Below are 16,338 nucleotides of genomic sequence, written 5' to 3'. Positions count from 1 at the left end.
AAGACATCATAAGGACAGAACATAATGTAATCACTGTGGGGCACAGGTTTATTTCCAATTTGTCACTACTCTAAATAATGCTGTAACGAACATCCTATTAGCACACTACATAAATCTTCATGTAGATCTTTCTTCCCTTGGGATATATACCTAGAAGTGGTATTACTAAATCAAAGGGTATGAATGTATTCAAAACTTCTGTCACACTGCCAAGTTCAGTGCTTGGAAAGGTGTGCCCATGGACTACCCCGGTTATTCCTCATATTTATCACAAGAGTTCCCATTGTTCAGCTAATTCTTGTAAGAAGGTAGTGCTAAAGATGGGCAGGGACAATGAACAAGAAAGAGCTGAAGCATGACTGGCTTAGAAATCCTCTCAATCAGTTGAAGGCAGTGCAAGATCAAATAAGCCCCTTTTCTTTTGGCCTGGACAAACACACAGAAGAGGTAGGCAGTGATGAACAAGGACATTCCAAACTCACTGGCACAAACTGCAACAGAGTCAATAAAGGCAGTTCAGCAGAAGCTCTTCTGAGTGTTTACTTGCCTCCAAACAGATCAGCTGCTTCCTGCTGATGTCATGCCTTCTGAAGAAGTCCAAGCTAATTGCAGAGGCCCAAAGCAAAAGTGCTCTGGGCTCCACAGAAGCAGCACAAGCACTCTCAACGGGCAAGGCTAGAGCCACAGTTGGTCACACTTCAGATAACCACTCAAAAGGCAAAAAAACCTTTGTCAATAGAAACATGTGTATGTTTTGTCTGAGCTCTTGATTTGATTACAGTAAGCTGGCAGTGGCTCATTCTCATCAAGTTTCACAGAAAGATTATAAAAAAGCTAGCAAAAGTATCCCATTTTTTAGTCTCTTTTACATGGAAGGAAAAGAAAATAAGAATGATAAAGAAAAAGCAGCACTGCTCTCCAACTAAATCAAAGATCACTACCATGATCTGGAAGGAACACTGTACTTGCAGAAGGGCCAGACAGTCTCACGTCTTTCTCTGTGTATTTTTGCAATTCTTCAGTTTATGAGTTGTTGTTACCCACTGCATTGTAACAGAGATTTTAAAAAGCAACAAATTTAAGTCTTAATGAATGAAATGAGGTGAGAATTAAAAACCAATCCATGCTATATATGCTACACATTTCTATAACACTCTTCCTTTGAGGATGTTTGACATGTTTTCTACTAAATTCCTCCCAGGTGGTCCTTAGTAATCATAGCTGTGCAAAGGATAATAATCAATCATGCAGTTAAAAAATAGTTATGGCTGAGATGGAGAAAATTTCAGTTGAGCTGGTGGCCATGAAGCTTAGCTGGATGTGTTTGTCTTTTAAGGTGAGCGGATAGCTTGCTGCCACCGAGGTCATTACTTTCACAGGCCTATGAATTTGAATGCCTTTGACTCACTGAGCATCCACACTGGTATCCCTACCGGCTTAATTTATGGCCAATATGAACTACAGAAAACTTCAGTGATTAAATTACAGATTTGGCTAAGTCTGAAGAATGCTTCATCCCTTGCCTCTGTGAAATGATAGCAAACAAGGGGAGGTTGAGGGCTTAAGAGAAGGGTACCACTCTGGTTCGCAAGGCCCATGAAGATAGATGGGGTACACAATTATTTCTTTTATGTGCGTTTTAAGCTAATTCAGAAAATTTCCACTATTATTCAAGTTAACAAGCTGCAGGCTCATGGGCGGGTTTTCAAAGACCTGGTAAAAGTAGCTGAGGGTTAAGAAATGATAGGGGGAAAATAGAGGGTACCATACAGATGGCTAATTAACATCTTGTAAGACCTTTCACTAAAGCAGCTGGTCTAGTCACATGTTTAAAAGATTTACAGAATTTTTAGAATTGAAAGGGTTTTTAGAGAGCATCTAATTCAACCCCTTCATTTTATAGACGGGAAAACTGAGACCCAGTTAAGTGGCCCAGGTCACGGAGGAGTCACTGTAGAAGCAGGCTGACAATTCACTGTGCTCTGCCTCCCATCCAAAGTTACTAAATTTATTCCCCAAACAACAAATAAAAAGAGTTTCCCAATGATCAGCATCAGACAGTATCTCTATTTCCTTAACATTTCTTTTAACATGCAAAATATCTAGCAAATCATCCGATTCGGGGAGTTTAGCGATATTTCTTCATAGCTGCTACATTATTTTCACTCTGTAATTCAGAGACATATTTAACATAGTAGCTCTAATCATCTCTGCCTATTTGGGTTTTTCATTTAGCTGTGCTTCTTTTAAAAACAATTGGTCTCACAAAATGCCAGACATTTGGGGGTGGGTCTTTACGCTGTGTTCCCAAAACATGGATTATTCCCTACTTCTACTATTTCCATTCCCTGTGACAAGCCAATTCTTCTCCAGCCCTCCAGAGCAGTGTATCTGATTAGCATATTCATGAGCCAACTAATTCAGCTATGTTAATTAACACTTCTACTATCAAAAACATTCCCAGAACTGGCCAAGAGGGGGAGCAGCTAGCTCTGTCACTATCAAGCTCTGGCTCTAAGTCTTCAACCTGGGAAAGTGCTAAATTAAACAGTCGGGTAAAAAATATTACAATGTAGAAAAACAGAGAAGGGCGTCTTTAAACACATTTAAACACACAGAAAAACCTGAGGATTTTGATGAAGGTAGGGGGGATTCTGTCAAAGGAAATGTCCTCTTTATACTTCACCCAGGTCTGAACATATACTACAGACACATTGGTTTATAATTTAGAAGCTGAATTATAGACTTTATAGTCTAGAGATGTGAAAAGAATAGAAAATGAAAAGTACAGAACCAAAAAAGGACCTAGAGATAAAAGAATTAGAAAAGAGATTCATTTCTTAAATGTAATGACCCCAAAATTGTCAGAGCTAGCACTAGAAGCCTGACATGCTGTCAATCAAGAAGGAATGACGGAGAACTAAGAGAAAGAGTTGATACCTGGCAACAGAAAGCTGACTCCCTACAAGCTCCTAAACTTTTATTGAGAGGTTTATAAAAGTGATTGCTCCTGTCCTACAAAGAAGTGGTACCTCATACCATAGATTACTTTTGATGATACACAAAGGTACATGGAGTCTGTGTCCTAAGTTTGAATTAAGGTTGAAGATGGCTATAGAAGTGCCTATCAAGTAGCTTGACCCAGTGTTTCCAGGTCTCCTTCCACTATTTCCTTATTACATTTCCCCAGCTGTTTTTGTGTAACTTTGCTGTTCGGTCTTGATTCCCTAGTCACCCTCTTAATACTCAACCCAACTTCCTCTCTTCCATTCACATCAAAGATCCAGGATTTGCTTTCCATAATAGTTTACACAATTCTTCAACTAAAGCATCCACCCCTGGATTTCTGAGAAACAAGATACCCCTAAAGCACTTTATTCAACATCTTTGGATCTTTAGGCCTTGAGAAATTGTTGCAGGTCTTAACGGTAATCTTTAAAAATCAATCAGCAAAAAAAGAAAAAAAAATCAGCGAATCAATGTAGCACCCATGAGAGGATTATGGTTGGCAGGGGGCCAGTCAACTGAGGTTTTACCATTTACTAATATAATTTCATCATCTCAGAAAACCTAAATTAGAAGTGAGTGTGATGGCATACACCTATAAACCCAGCTATTTGAGAGGCTGAGGCAGGAAAATCACATGTTTAAAACCAACCTGGGCAACATAGCAAGACCTTGTCTCAAAAGAAAAAAATCAAAACGGGCTGGGAACATAGCTTGGTGGTATAGAGCCCTTGGGCTTAATCTCCAGGGTCACAACAACAAAGAAAAAAAAAAAAAAAAACTTAGAAAAAGCATACAAAGCATTTCTGCCCTGTTCTGATCTCCAGATGGGACATATTTCAGTTACTACCTGTTAAAGAAAATTGATCAATGTTTATTAACTTTGTCTGTGCCATTACTTTTATTTGAAGATGGAAGAAACAAACTGGAGTTTCATAATCATTTTTCATGATAAGATTGAAACTAAGAAAGGCACAAATTTAATATATTTATTGAATGTGATGTGTGGTAAGGAAGGGACAAGAGAAACTAATTTTCTGTCCTTTCTAACAAACATGTTAACACTTATTGATAAAGTGCCTCTGTAAGGTTTTCTAAAAACAGTGGAATCCTAGGAATAGTGCAATAAAACCATGGGGAGCAAACACCTAAGTCAGCAGGCCCATAGGCAATGACTGACTGCGGGCCCCACTCCAGGAAGAGTTGCATCTAACAAAAAATGGAGTGACCTGGAGAAGGTGCCCTTAGTCCCTGGAAACAGCTTCATCTCCATTATATCATGCTGTTAAAAGGAAGCCATTTTTAAAGAGCGCGACTGCTGTTCCCTTCTGAATTTCATCATGAAGCCCCCATGTAACAATTCTTAAATACCAGCATCTAAATGTTTTCTAAGATGACTATCTAATTAAGTTTTTATCAAAACCAAAATAAAGTTATTATCTTGAAAGAGAAATGTCATAATCAAGAGAGTATCTTTCTTTTAAATAGCAATAATAATAACTTAGTGGTCAAGAGAGACAGAGGTGATCTAACAATGTATTTTGCCAATAAAAGCCATTTACATATAGTATTGACATATTGTTAAATACTCTCTACAGATGCAGTATATATGTACAGAGTTTCAATTAGTAGGAAGGCTATATATACAGACCGTCACAGTCAAGCTGGACTGTCAACTTAATTGGCTCGAGAGCCATGTATGAGAGTAGTAAAGTGCACTTCTTGGGTGGGTCAGGGTGGCAAGACTTGGGTACCACATCTATCTGGTGGTCCCTGGCCCCTTTCCTCTCTGGCACACTTCCCTGTATTCTGCTTGCCAGCCACCAGGAAGCAATCAGCTTTGCTCTACCATCCGTTTTTGCTTTGATGTTCTGTCTCACCTCAGACCTACAGCAATGAAAACAGTCAAGTACAGACTGAAATTTCTACAACTTGAACCAAATAACCATTTCCTCCTTTAAGTTATGGGTGTCAGGTAATTTGTCCCAGTGATGGGAAAACTGACCAATACACATTTATATAAGTGTAATCTCATGAACCCAGGGAAAGAGAAATAATGCCAAACATATTTTTGCACAAAAAGTGTTTGAAACAGTGGAAATGGTCAATGATATATACACCAAGATGTATAGAGAGTATTTTAGTTCAACTACATTATGAATTAAATACACTGTCATGGTCTAGCGTGGAAACCTAAGTAACACTTATTAAGTCAGCTGTAAGTTTCAAATACCAAATCTCAAAGCCAACATTTGAAATACAACCTGTTCTATAGCTGGGGACTGTCTTATCAGCTATATCAAATCTAATTTAGTCTAACTTCTCACCATGGTAACGAGCCCTTTGCAGAAATACTCAAAGACATTTCACATCTAGAAAATTTGCCTTGTACTTCTTCACCACACATAATGTCAAGAAAAGCATGCTTCAAAGGTACTATGTAATTAGAACGGCCTTTAAAACAGGCACAAAAGGAAATCATTCCTATTAAAATTAAATCTACTTCACAACAGTCTTCATACTGAGTGAACAGCACCAGAGAAAAGAATCCCAAGGTGTTTTGGACCTCGTATGCTATTTTTAAAAGTCTGCTATCTGTAATGCTGCTTCAAATAGGATTGAAGTGCCTCTCATTTGGCGCATATTGGCTATTTCTTCACTACTAAAGGAAAGTGTGCACGTGAGAAGCCATGGCCAGCACAGATTACAATGTGTTCTGCTGTGGCTTTCCACAAGAAGACCACACCAGACCTCAGCTAAGAGCAAGGCTGGGGAGAGAGCCCAAATTAATAAAGATTACAGTACAGTAGCCATTTCTGGGTTGCTATCACTTCGACACCCAGGAGCTGAGCTTTAATGCATTCTGTGTTCTGCAGAGCTTCTAGGAATTTTACTTTTATTTGGGGATCCATTTTTAAATTTAATTTCAAGTCTAGCATCTGCAGAATCATTGTGGCTATTTTGACTAAGACAATTTTCAGATACCTGCTCTTTATTAATGTCCTTTTTTTTTTCCAATAGTCACCTTCGTCAACAACGCTACATCGTATTCACCCAAGAAAATAAATGAAAGTATTTAAATTAAACCAATCTATTTTTTGTCTCCTTAAGACCGTAATGCCTACTATTACAAATTCCAGAACATCTAAAACGACTCTAGCAGTAAATCTGCAGGGCTAACTTACCACTGGTAGCCAACAAAAAGAGTATCTTGGGAGAAAGCTTAAAGGCTAGGGGAACAGAGAAGCTCTGAAAAAGCAATCATATAAATTCAACTGTCAGCTCTTAGATGTGACTTGAATAACATACCATCAAACTTCTTGTAACGGGAAGCGAAGACGGCTTGCAAATGATTGCACTGTTCAGTGACCACACTTTTGAAATCATCTTTACTTTGCAGGCTGTACTTCTCCTCCATCTCTTCAGAGCAGCAGGTATAACCCTGGGGACAGATCTTCAAATGATCACCTGGAAGATAAAAAGTAGGACAGTCAATCTCTATCATCATCCATCAAGCGCAAGAGGGAAGGGTTTCAGTTAGGCATACACATTCTGTTTCTTTCCACACCATGAGGACTCTGCACAGGCCCAGGAATTAGGTACATTGAAAAAGTCTCATGATGCCTAAAACCATTTATTCCCTTCTTATGAAAATAATAAAAGCCTGCTCCAAAGGAAAAAAAACCTTCCCATCATGCAGACAGCTAAACTCTAGAGAAAAACGTCAGTGTGGCCAATAAAGAGTAGTATTCAGCATCAACGAAAGTCTCTTTTATAAATTGTCTGAGATTTTAGGGTAAACACTGATAAGTCACACACACAAGACGTTTTTTCCCCCTGAACTTGGAAGTGTATGCTCCACGAGACTAAATATCCTTAAAGAAGAATGATTTATAAAATACGTGATAACAATAAAAAAGGGTGAGCAAATACATGAGGCAAACTCGGGGTTGTCAGCACAGAGAAAACCAGAAGAGCTCATACTGCATAATCTGAGCCTATGATAAATCACGAAGAGGTGACAGGAGACAATCCTCAATTTTAAGATTTTCTGTGCAGCATCTCCTGTGTAAATGTCACAGACTATATCTACCTTGTGATTCTGTGCAGTACAGCCTCTCATCTCAATAGAGTCTAATGGCTTCTAATAAATGTAATCTTCATATAGTGGTGTGGCCCTAAGAGTAAAGGGAAATGTCAAAGACACTCCCCCTTCTGGGTAGCCCAACCCATGAAATACTTCCTCCCTTATATTGACTACATTCCTCCAGGGCAAGGGTTTGGAGGTGTTCTTTATTCCTCTGTCAGAGAATAAAAATTGTGCTTTGAAGAGATAATGTCTCTCTCCTCACAATCACCAAGAAATGTAGTGTTGCTCAGAAATGAACCCTATCAGGTACTATGCCTCTAGCCACTTCAAAATCAATTGGTATGCTATCATTCTGTACATATGTTTACAAAGATTAACTTTCATTATTCTTTCTGCCATTGCTATCCATGCTCAACGCAAGGCAAAAGGGGTCAGAAAAGAATCAAGATTTGGGGGATGTAAACTGAATGTATGGTGGTGGGTACCTGTGGCCCCAGCTACCCAGAAGGCAAGGCAAGAAAAGCTGCTTGATTCCAAGAAGTCTGGGCAAACACTTGGGGAACATAGTGTGACTCTGAATCAAAAACAAAATCCCAAGAATGAGTATATGGGATACATGTGGACCTGCCAATGATAAAAGTGTTCAATAAACAAAGGGCTAGAGGATGAAAAGCAAGTCTTCCTAGGAACACTCACGATGGGAAACAAGGTGGACCACGAGCTGCACATAGCTGTGAATTGGCTTTCTGTGCTGATGGCCTAACACAGACACCAAAGGAGCTCTGGGGCAGAATATTTCACATCAAATTGACTTGGTAACTTAACTACAACTAGAGTCAACCAAACATATGTAAGTAATTGCATAATCATGTATGTTCCCAATTATTCCTCCTTCTTGGTAATTAAAAAGTAGGGAGAGTGTTATTGCTAGAAAGAAGGGACATGCACTATTCAAGGACAATCCTCAATTAACTTCTCCATCCCAAAACTGCTTTCTTTTTGACATTTTTTAAAATCCTGGTCAAAAGATAATTGTACTATAAACCTCCAAAAAAAGATTTTAAAAAAGGATCATTTCACAGAGTTTAGAGCTGCCAGGGTACAGAATATCTCAAATCTCATTAGTGAAAGAAGTGCTGCTAAGGCTCTGTTTTATGGAAACACCTTTGTTACAACCAAAAACAAAACCCCTTCTTACTGGCTGAAATTCACAGCAAGCTTTTAGTACCAGGACACATAATTAACAGGGAGGTACTCTGTTGTTTCCCAAGTTCAGAGTTGAGGGTTTCCCCCATTACAGACTTAACATGTTCCTGCCAGCTTGAACCACCGGTGATACATGCAGGACTGCCCCATGCCACCCAATGGCACAGTCATGCATGTACCTTCAGTGGTTTACAGCCACCTGGCAGCAAGATATACAAACTACAACCCGCTGTAAATGTGGTAACACATGAATCAGTGCGAAGGACTCCAAGTGTACAGTGCCGTACCTATATTAAATAATACACATCACACTCATATATGCCACATAGAAAGTTAACTGGAATACTCAGAATAAGAACTTAACATATACAGGGCAACTGAAGGGAATTACTTACAATAAGGGAGCAGAAACTTTTTTAAGATTGTGACAGGCTAAATTTATCAAAGGACAGGTTGTTTCTTAAGCTTCTACAAAGACTCCATTGTGACAGGCACTGAATTTCCAAAGCAAAATAATTCATGAGTTTGGACAATCATCTGCATTCACCTAATCTCAACAAGGTTTGCACATATAATAAAGGGTCACTATCAAAATAGGCTGGGTTTTTTTTTGAGACAAGGTTTTGCTATGTAGCCAAGGCTGGCCTTGAACTGACAATTCTCCTGTCTCAGCCTCCCAACTGCTAGGATTACAGGCGTGCACCTCCATGCCTGGCTCAAAGTAGGCTTCTAAATTCAAGGAAAAAGACCCTTTTCCTCATCCTCAATGTGTATGGAAGCAAACACACCCTGAAACAGAAAAGTATTGAGAAGCAGCAATAAAGAATTGTTTTCTCCACTAAAGAAGGTGCTAGATCTTGAGAGGTTTAAACTTACCCACAGGAATTTTACACTAAGGACACACCCTTCAAAAACGAGTAACGGCAATAAAAGTCTTACTGGTAACCTGCTGAAAGTAGACAGCACCGTTTACACTGGCACTCATAAAAGGCCCACGTGGCCTGTGCACTCCACCCGTCTCAAATCCACCAAGGCCCTCAGCAGGACTGTATGAGGACTTGCTTGTACCTGAACACTGGACTATGTCTTTGTTTTGGCAATACCTAACAAAAAAGAAAACAGTGTACTTTCATCTTAGAGCAAAAATCTTTCCAGGAAGACTCAGTTTAGCGGGGAGAGGCTAAAGGGTAGATCCTTGGCTAATGTTTCTGCTGGCAAAGGCATCTTCCTCTCAGGGAAAAGCTCTCACCCTGCCATTCTACTCTGTGCCACATAGCCTTGAATGTCCCATTTACTCTGTCTGCATTTATAAAAACGATTCCTTGGAAATGTAATTTGACATTTTTGCCACAAGCCCTGAGCCACCTGCAGTCCACAATACTTTGGAATTAAAGCCCCAGATATACTCAGGCGACTGGGAGTTGAGCGCCATAACTAGTTAGGGGTGACGAGAAGTACAAGGAGGAAGAGTCTCGGTGCATTTAAAATGAAATCATAGCGGGGCTGGGGATCTAGCTCAGCGGCACAGCACCTGCCTGGCAAGCTCAAGGTCATGAGTTTGATTCCTGGTACAGGAAAAAAAAAAAAAAAGAAATCATAACTCTATGTTCTCTAAGAATCTCTGAGAACATAGGAAACTAAAATTTATGTTAAAAAACGAGTATTTCAGGGCTGGACAGTGCACTTGCCTGGCATGCATGAGGCCCTGGGTTCTATCCCCCACACTGCAAAGATAAGCTTTTAATTACAAAGTTTGAGCATTTCTACTTGAAGCACCAAAAAGGGCTTATTCTGAAAGCATGGCACACATATTATTAGAAAGGCATTCTGTGTTATGTGGTTGGGATTGCTTCTAAAGTGCTGTCTGGATGAATAACGGCTTTTCTTTCTAGAGACAGCCTTTCTATGCCTGGCGAGCATATATACTTCTCATTTAAGAAAGATGCCACCATTTTTCCTTTAGGCCGAGAGACCTGAACACAGGGACAGCTGAATGGATATGCGACAGGTAGATCGCTACTCTGACATAGCACAGGGCAGGTAGCCTTTCTGAAAAGGTCCCTGAGTGAGTCTGACACACACTCTTTATTAAGAATTACTGCTGGACAGACTTCTAGATAGGAGCCACAGAAGAGCTGGGAACAGCTTCTCCCTTGAATGATGCAGCTCAGTAAACAGTAGGTTAGGATCTACAACTGTCATCTGTCTGTCCTATTTGCCTAACTCAGTCTCCTACTTCCACGATCCGGATATACAACGTTTCAACTCCACACATCTCTTCAAGGCCCTTCAAGCTCTCCTTTTCACTCTCTCTCTACTCACAATGTTCTTTCTCACCCCACCCCACCTCTTTAACTGTGCATAATATGACACTGAAGGGCTTTTTAAAAATTTGTTGTACTTGTTGAGAGCTCCTTGTTCTTAACTTAAAAAGCAGGTGAACGGAATGCTTTATGGTCTTCTAAGGAAGCACCTAAATTAAGTTGCTTTTTGTACATGGCCCTTGATTAGGTTTTTTTTTCTTTGTGGGTCAGTGGCCCTCAATAGAAAAAAGGTCCCTCAGCCCTGTCCCAGGAGGCTTGCATGGGATTCAATGAAGCGTGCTTTTAAAGCTTAACTCTAAGGCATTAAAAACAAAAAAATCACTCGAAAGAGCCAAACTTTTTTGAATCACACCAGCTCTATGTAATTTCTCTTTAGTCTTAATATCAATGCCTTCGTTTTCAAACGTGAACAAAGACAATCACAATAAATTACTACTCAATCCTGCAGCATGCGTACCGGTTCTTTTTATTTTCTGAAGCACTTCAAATCAACGGTTTAAAGAAGAAGGCATTGAATATGTGGAATCCATCCTATCCCTTAACAAGGATCTAGGACAAACAATCTGCGGAAGTGGGCTTTCTCCCTTTAGCCCATTTGCTCCGCTCACCAAAGGCTGGCTCCAGTGTATAAATGGGTGCAGCTAATGTTCATTGGTTTTCAGCTGCTCAAAAATCTGCTTCCTACAGAAAATGTTTTAAATGGTTAGTGAGGGTCTCATACTGGCCCTCAGCTTGCTGACTACTAACCTGACTTATTTTTAACTCTAACCACCATTTTCTGTGTCTCTCTCAGAAAAGTCACTTTCAAGTCCAACTAGGTGCCAAGAAAATGTTTTCCCAGTCCTCACACTTTGAGGGGCCTAGGGTGATGTGGTGATAGAGGAATGCTTTTAGCTGCCACTAAGGCATTAGCTTTCTGTACCTGCAGGACACAAAGCAAATCTCTAGGCATTTTTCCTCCAGTGTCCCAAGTGGTGGAAACAACAGACAGAACTCATTTGAAGACACAGGCAGAGAACCCGGGCTTGCCTACTCCAGTGTGATTTGTAAGGCATTCTCTGTAACCAGTTTGATTTTACTAATAAAACAACCAAAGGCCTCTGGGAAATATAATAAATGCAAACTGTACCCTAAGGGCTACTGTGAGGCAGTTTGACAACAGACTGGAAACACTGTGAATTGCAAATGTAAAAGATTAAGATTTTGCACTAGCCTATCTTGAAGAAATTCTGAGTGTCTCACTTGAGTTAGAAAAAAGCTTAGCTCTTGATGAAAGAAAAGAACCTCTCATATACAGATCAACCTGAAGTTCTAGATGGAGACATATTTTTGACAACATGTAGTAGGTAGCAGAAGGGGGCCAGAACTGCACTTTCTTTCCTTCAGGGTATTTCAGGGTGGCTTCCAGTTGGAGGTGGAAATGTGGAGGAGAGAACACCCCAAGTAGGAATTGAGTGGCATGTATATGTCAAAGGACAGCAACCAAGCACAAACATTTAAAGGACCATAAAAAGCACGGCCTTGGGGCTTGCACTTGGCTCAGTGATGGACTGCTTACTCAGCATGCACAAGACCATAGTTTCTACCCCCATCACCAAAATTAGAAACTAAAATGTAAATAAATGAAAAAGCAAATCCTTGGGAGCCTAAGGAGACATCACATGAAACCTAATATGGTGTCCTGGATAGGATCCTAGAACAGAATGACACAAAGGAACCCAAAAGGAAATCACACAAAAATTTATATGTAAACGTTCATAGCCACATCATTCATAATAGCCAAATTTCCATCAATTGATGACTGGATAAACTGTAGTATGTAGTTGGAGTATTACTCAGTCGTGAGAAGGAATTTAATTCTGGTACACGTTATAGCATGGCTGAATTTCAAAAAACAATACTAAGTAGAAGGAGCCAGTCATAAAAGTCCACATTATAGAATTCCATTTACATGCAAGTCTAGCATAAGCAAATCTAAAGACAGAAAGTAATGTTAGTGGTTGCTGAAGGTGGAGAAGAGTGGGAGGAAAGGGGTTAAAAGTTTTTTTTTTTTTTTTTTTTCTGGAATGGTGTTCCAAAACTAATTTTGTTGATAGAGGTATAACTCTGAGTACGTCAAAAACCACGGTATATACTATAAATGGGTGAATTAATTTAAAATCAAAGGAATCAGAATAAAGGATGGATTTTCATTAATAATGCGTCAATGTATCACACAGATGTCATATGTTCATAACAGGGAGTATAAGGGCTAGATGTGGCAAGCTCTACATTATCTTCCCAACTTTTGTAAATATAAAATGCTTCTACCAATTTAAAAAGTTCATTTAAGAAATATAAGCCTTGGCTTTCAAAGTATAAAGGATAAATACATGTGGCTGGAGAGAGGGAAAATTTCATCGTACTTTCAAAAAATATAAATACTTGTTATTCTAATATTGGGGAGCTACATTAAGCTATTATTTGCTGGGGCAATTTTCCTATTCCCTCAATTGCTACTTTACTCTTTTCCCAATTTTTATTTGTTCTGAAAGTAAAACAATTCCTTGCTGTTGGTCTAATGCATTATCAAAAGTTTCTGTTCATTTCTTAGATCTAAATTCAGAGGGCTACAAAGCGATCTAAACTGCTGGTTGCTATATAACTCTGGCCACTCCAAGCTACCTAAGAACCCCATGAGGAACATACAATGCCCTGCTTGATGGGAACAAAGAAAGAAAATTTCTAAAGGTTTTTAATAATCCCAGGGGGTGGAGCAACATATAAATTAATCTATCCTCCCCCTTCCAAAAAGGAGTGAAATTACTGCATATAATACGCTATGAGCATCAACAACCTGAAGTCATTTGACCTAAACCTTAATAATAAAGCACATAAATTACAGTCATTATGCAGATGTATGATTTGAGATCACCTACCAATCAGTAGGAGAAATGCAGCTAGTTAGCATTTTGCAAAACCTTGCCAAAATATAGCTCTGGAGGGCTTAAGACTGCCAATTATTTTTAGGTCCACTAATCCTACAAGGTAGAATAAAGAAGGCCAATCAGAAACACATACATTTGAAAAATCAGTTTTATTATATTTTTCTAAGAATAACATTGTATAAGCATAGTTATAAGAATTAGGGCTTTTACTTTCAAACTCCATACTTCATTTCAATGAGCTTCTAACAGCTTTAAACTATATTCCACATAGAAATCAAACAGGGCTTCTTATTCCTTCTTAAATGATAAGGAAATTAGGAACTAAAGGTAATATGTGACATCTTAGAACCTTGTTTTAACTGCACTGAGGATTTACTAAGTGAAGCACTCCACAGCAAAGAGTGAATATGGCTTGAAATGCATTTCATTGATCTTGTATTACCATCACTACTGAGCAGCTAAAGCAACTACATCTATTTTGCACTATTAAACCCTTTTGCACTCAAGAAGACTACTACTAATGAATAATCTAAAACTCCTCAACAATTCTAAGACTCTGGTAGGTACTTCCTAAACAGTCAGTTCTAATAAAAGGGGTCAGGAAAATGTGTTGGGGGTCCTCACAGGATTGCTAGGGGCAGGCAGGAAAAGCTCTTTTCTGTCAGTGATTCAGGTATATATAACTTGCAGGTTTCACTGAAATGTTAATTTACAGCTAGGTGTAAGGGCACAGGCCTGTAATCCTAACACTCCAGGAGGCTGGCAAGAGGATCACAAGTTCAAGCCTAGCCTAAGCAACTTAGCAACTTCATGAGACTGTCTCAAAATTAAAAAATAAGAAACGGGGCTGGAGATGTAGCTTAGTGTGAAAGACCTGAGTTCAATCTCTAACACAAAAATACCCCTAATTTATGATTTTTACTGGGCTCATAATTTAGCCTCTATGGATTTCAGAATCATAAAAATGATCTGAAGGGGCCTCATGTGAATTTCAAGTCCTTTGAGGGGCAAAAATTACAAAGCATCTCAAGATGTTTGTTACATAAGTGCCTATGAAATGAAGATTTCCACAACTCTCCTTAAAGTTCTTCTTGTTCTCTTGTAATTTTTTCTTCCTCCTACTCCCATCTCTGAGGCTTTCTTTTTACAGAGGAGAGATGAGGGACCATACAGAGACTAAGACTCCCAAGGATGGCCTTGTCACAGCAACTACAACTGAAAAAGGGGCCTAGAGAGGAAACACCACTGGCTAGGGTAATTTCTTTCCTATGTTACCCAAGAGTACCGCTGGATCTTGCGTGCCCAAGCCATAGATCACAATCCCTGTTCAAAGAAGCCCTTGGCAGGGCTATTTCTGAGGCAGCTCATCAGACCAGGCAGAGTGGGTCAAGGGGGTTAGGGGTAAGGGGCATCAGCTGTCAGCAACTTGCCCTTTCTTTGCATCCCCAGGATTGTTCCGTGGGCAGTTTCCAATGTGAGCCCAGAAGACCTCTGAGAAAGCAGAAAGTTAAAGGAAAAAAGTGTCCTCAGAAAAACATCGAAGACACTCCTTTCCCTTTGCCCCACGGGCTGGCTGACTTCAAACCGTGAGTGATTTTCCTTGCTATTTCCAAATGCCTCTAAAGAAGCCCCAAAAGCCTCATTCTCAAATAGCCTGAGACAGCCATTTAGGTTTCACAGCAAGACAGGGAAGGGTCAGCAGCTACATTTAGGCAAGTGTAGGAGAAAATGTAATGTGTGGGTGGGGAAGTTCACAGAATTATTAATGTCTTCATTTCATGGGTTATGTAGGTCCCGACAAATTTTAATCATGAAGTTGTTTCTTTTAAAAATAATTGGCTTCAACTTGGTTAATAGGAAAGGCAAAATCCCTCTTTAAATTCCCTCTCTCCTCCTCTTTCTCTGGTGCTGCGGATGGAACCCAGGGCTTCATGCACGTTAGGCAAGTGCTCTACAATGAGCCACATTGTAGGCCCTGACTTCTCTTAAGCCCCCCTTTCACAACATACATAAAATTCTTCTCCAAAAATACAGTGTAGAAAGAAATGTTCAACAAATCTGTCTAGAAAAAATGTGCTAGAAGAATAATATCATCATCCATCATGAATTCTCCAAAGGACATTTCTCCAAATGACTATCTGAAGAGTTTTTACAGTGGATGATACAGCAAAATTAGCTTCCCTACATAAAGAGAAATGAATGGTTCTACAGCATCAGATTTCAAGCCCTACAAACCACTCTTTACAATTCTAGACAGGCATCAATGAAATGGAAGAGAAAGAAACATTTACATGTTTAATGTTTGTGCTTGCTTACATCCCTTAAAACCTAGTTTCACAAAATTCTAGTTAAAGATCACAGTAACTTATAGCTTACTCTAGCACAGATCTACATTAAAGAACTCTTTATTAATCCACATACCCATGCATGTGAATATGACGCATAGTTAAATGGGGCTTAATTTTCTAACTTGAGAGAAAAAGGTGGGTGAATCTTACCACGAGAGGGTAAGGACAGCAAACATTCACACTCCCTCTAGTTCTGCAAAGAGGAATTTCCCATACCTTCCCAAATAGGCACGAAAACCCCATAAGCAGCATCATAGGCAGTAATATGAATCATGTCATTTTCCTAGCACCTGGGCCTCCACCCTTTGGTCATATACTGTAGACTTTATTTCCTAATGGGCTGTTCACTATTTGGAAAAATTTTCTTGACAAAATTCAAGATTTCAAAGTACACTTCCTATTCCCTATGCTTTCCTGGAGCTTGAAGTAAAACTCAC

At 39.4% G+C, this 16,338-nt stretch overlaps 1 protein-coding gene across 1 annotated transcript in view; it reads right to left on the bottom strand.

The window, feature by feature from the left end:
* Positions 1-16,338, bottom strand: part of Gpc4 (glypican 4) — a 109,208-nt gene that overhangs the window by 30,845 nt on the left and 62,025 nt on the right. The window contains exon 2 of the mRNA XM_005401204.2: positions 6,316-6,474. Coding sequence (XP_005401261.1) covers positions 6,316-6,474 — 159 coding nt within the window. The remainder of the gene's footprint in view (positions 1-6,315; positions 6,475-16,338) is intronic.

The sequence above is a fragment of the Chinchilla lanigera genome, unplaced genomic scaffold, assembly GCF_000276665.1.
Source record: "Chinchilla lanigera isolate Chin_1 unplaced genomic scaffold, ChiLan1.0 scaffold00072, whole genome shotgun sequence".
NCBI classification, from domain to species: domain Eukaryota; kingdom Metazoa; phylum Chordata; class Mammalia; order Rodentia; family Chinchillidae; genus Chinchilla; species Chinchilla lanigera.
Note: the sequence above shows the minus strand (reverse complement) of the source record. Positions and strands in the feature narration are given on the sequence as shown.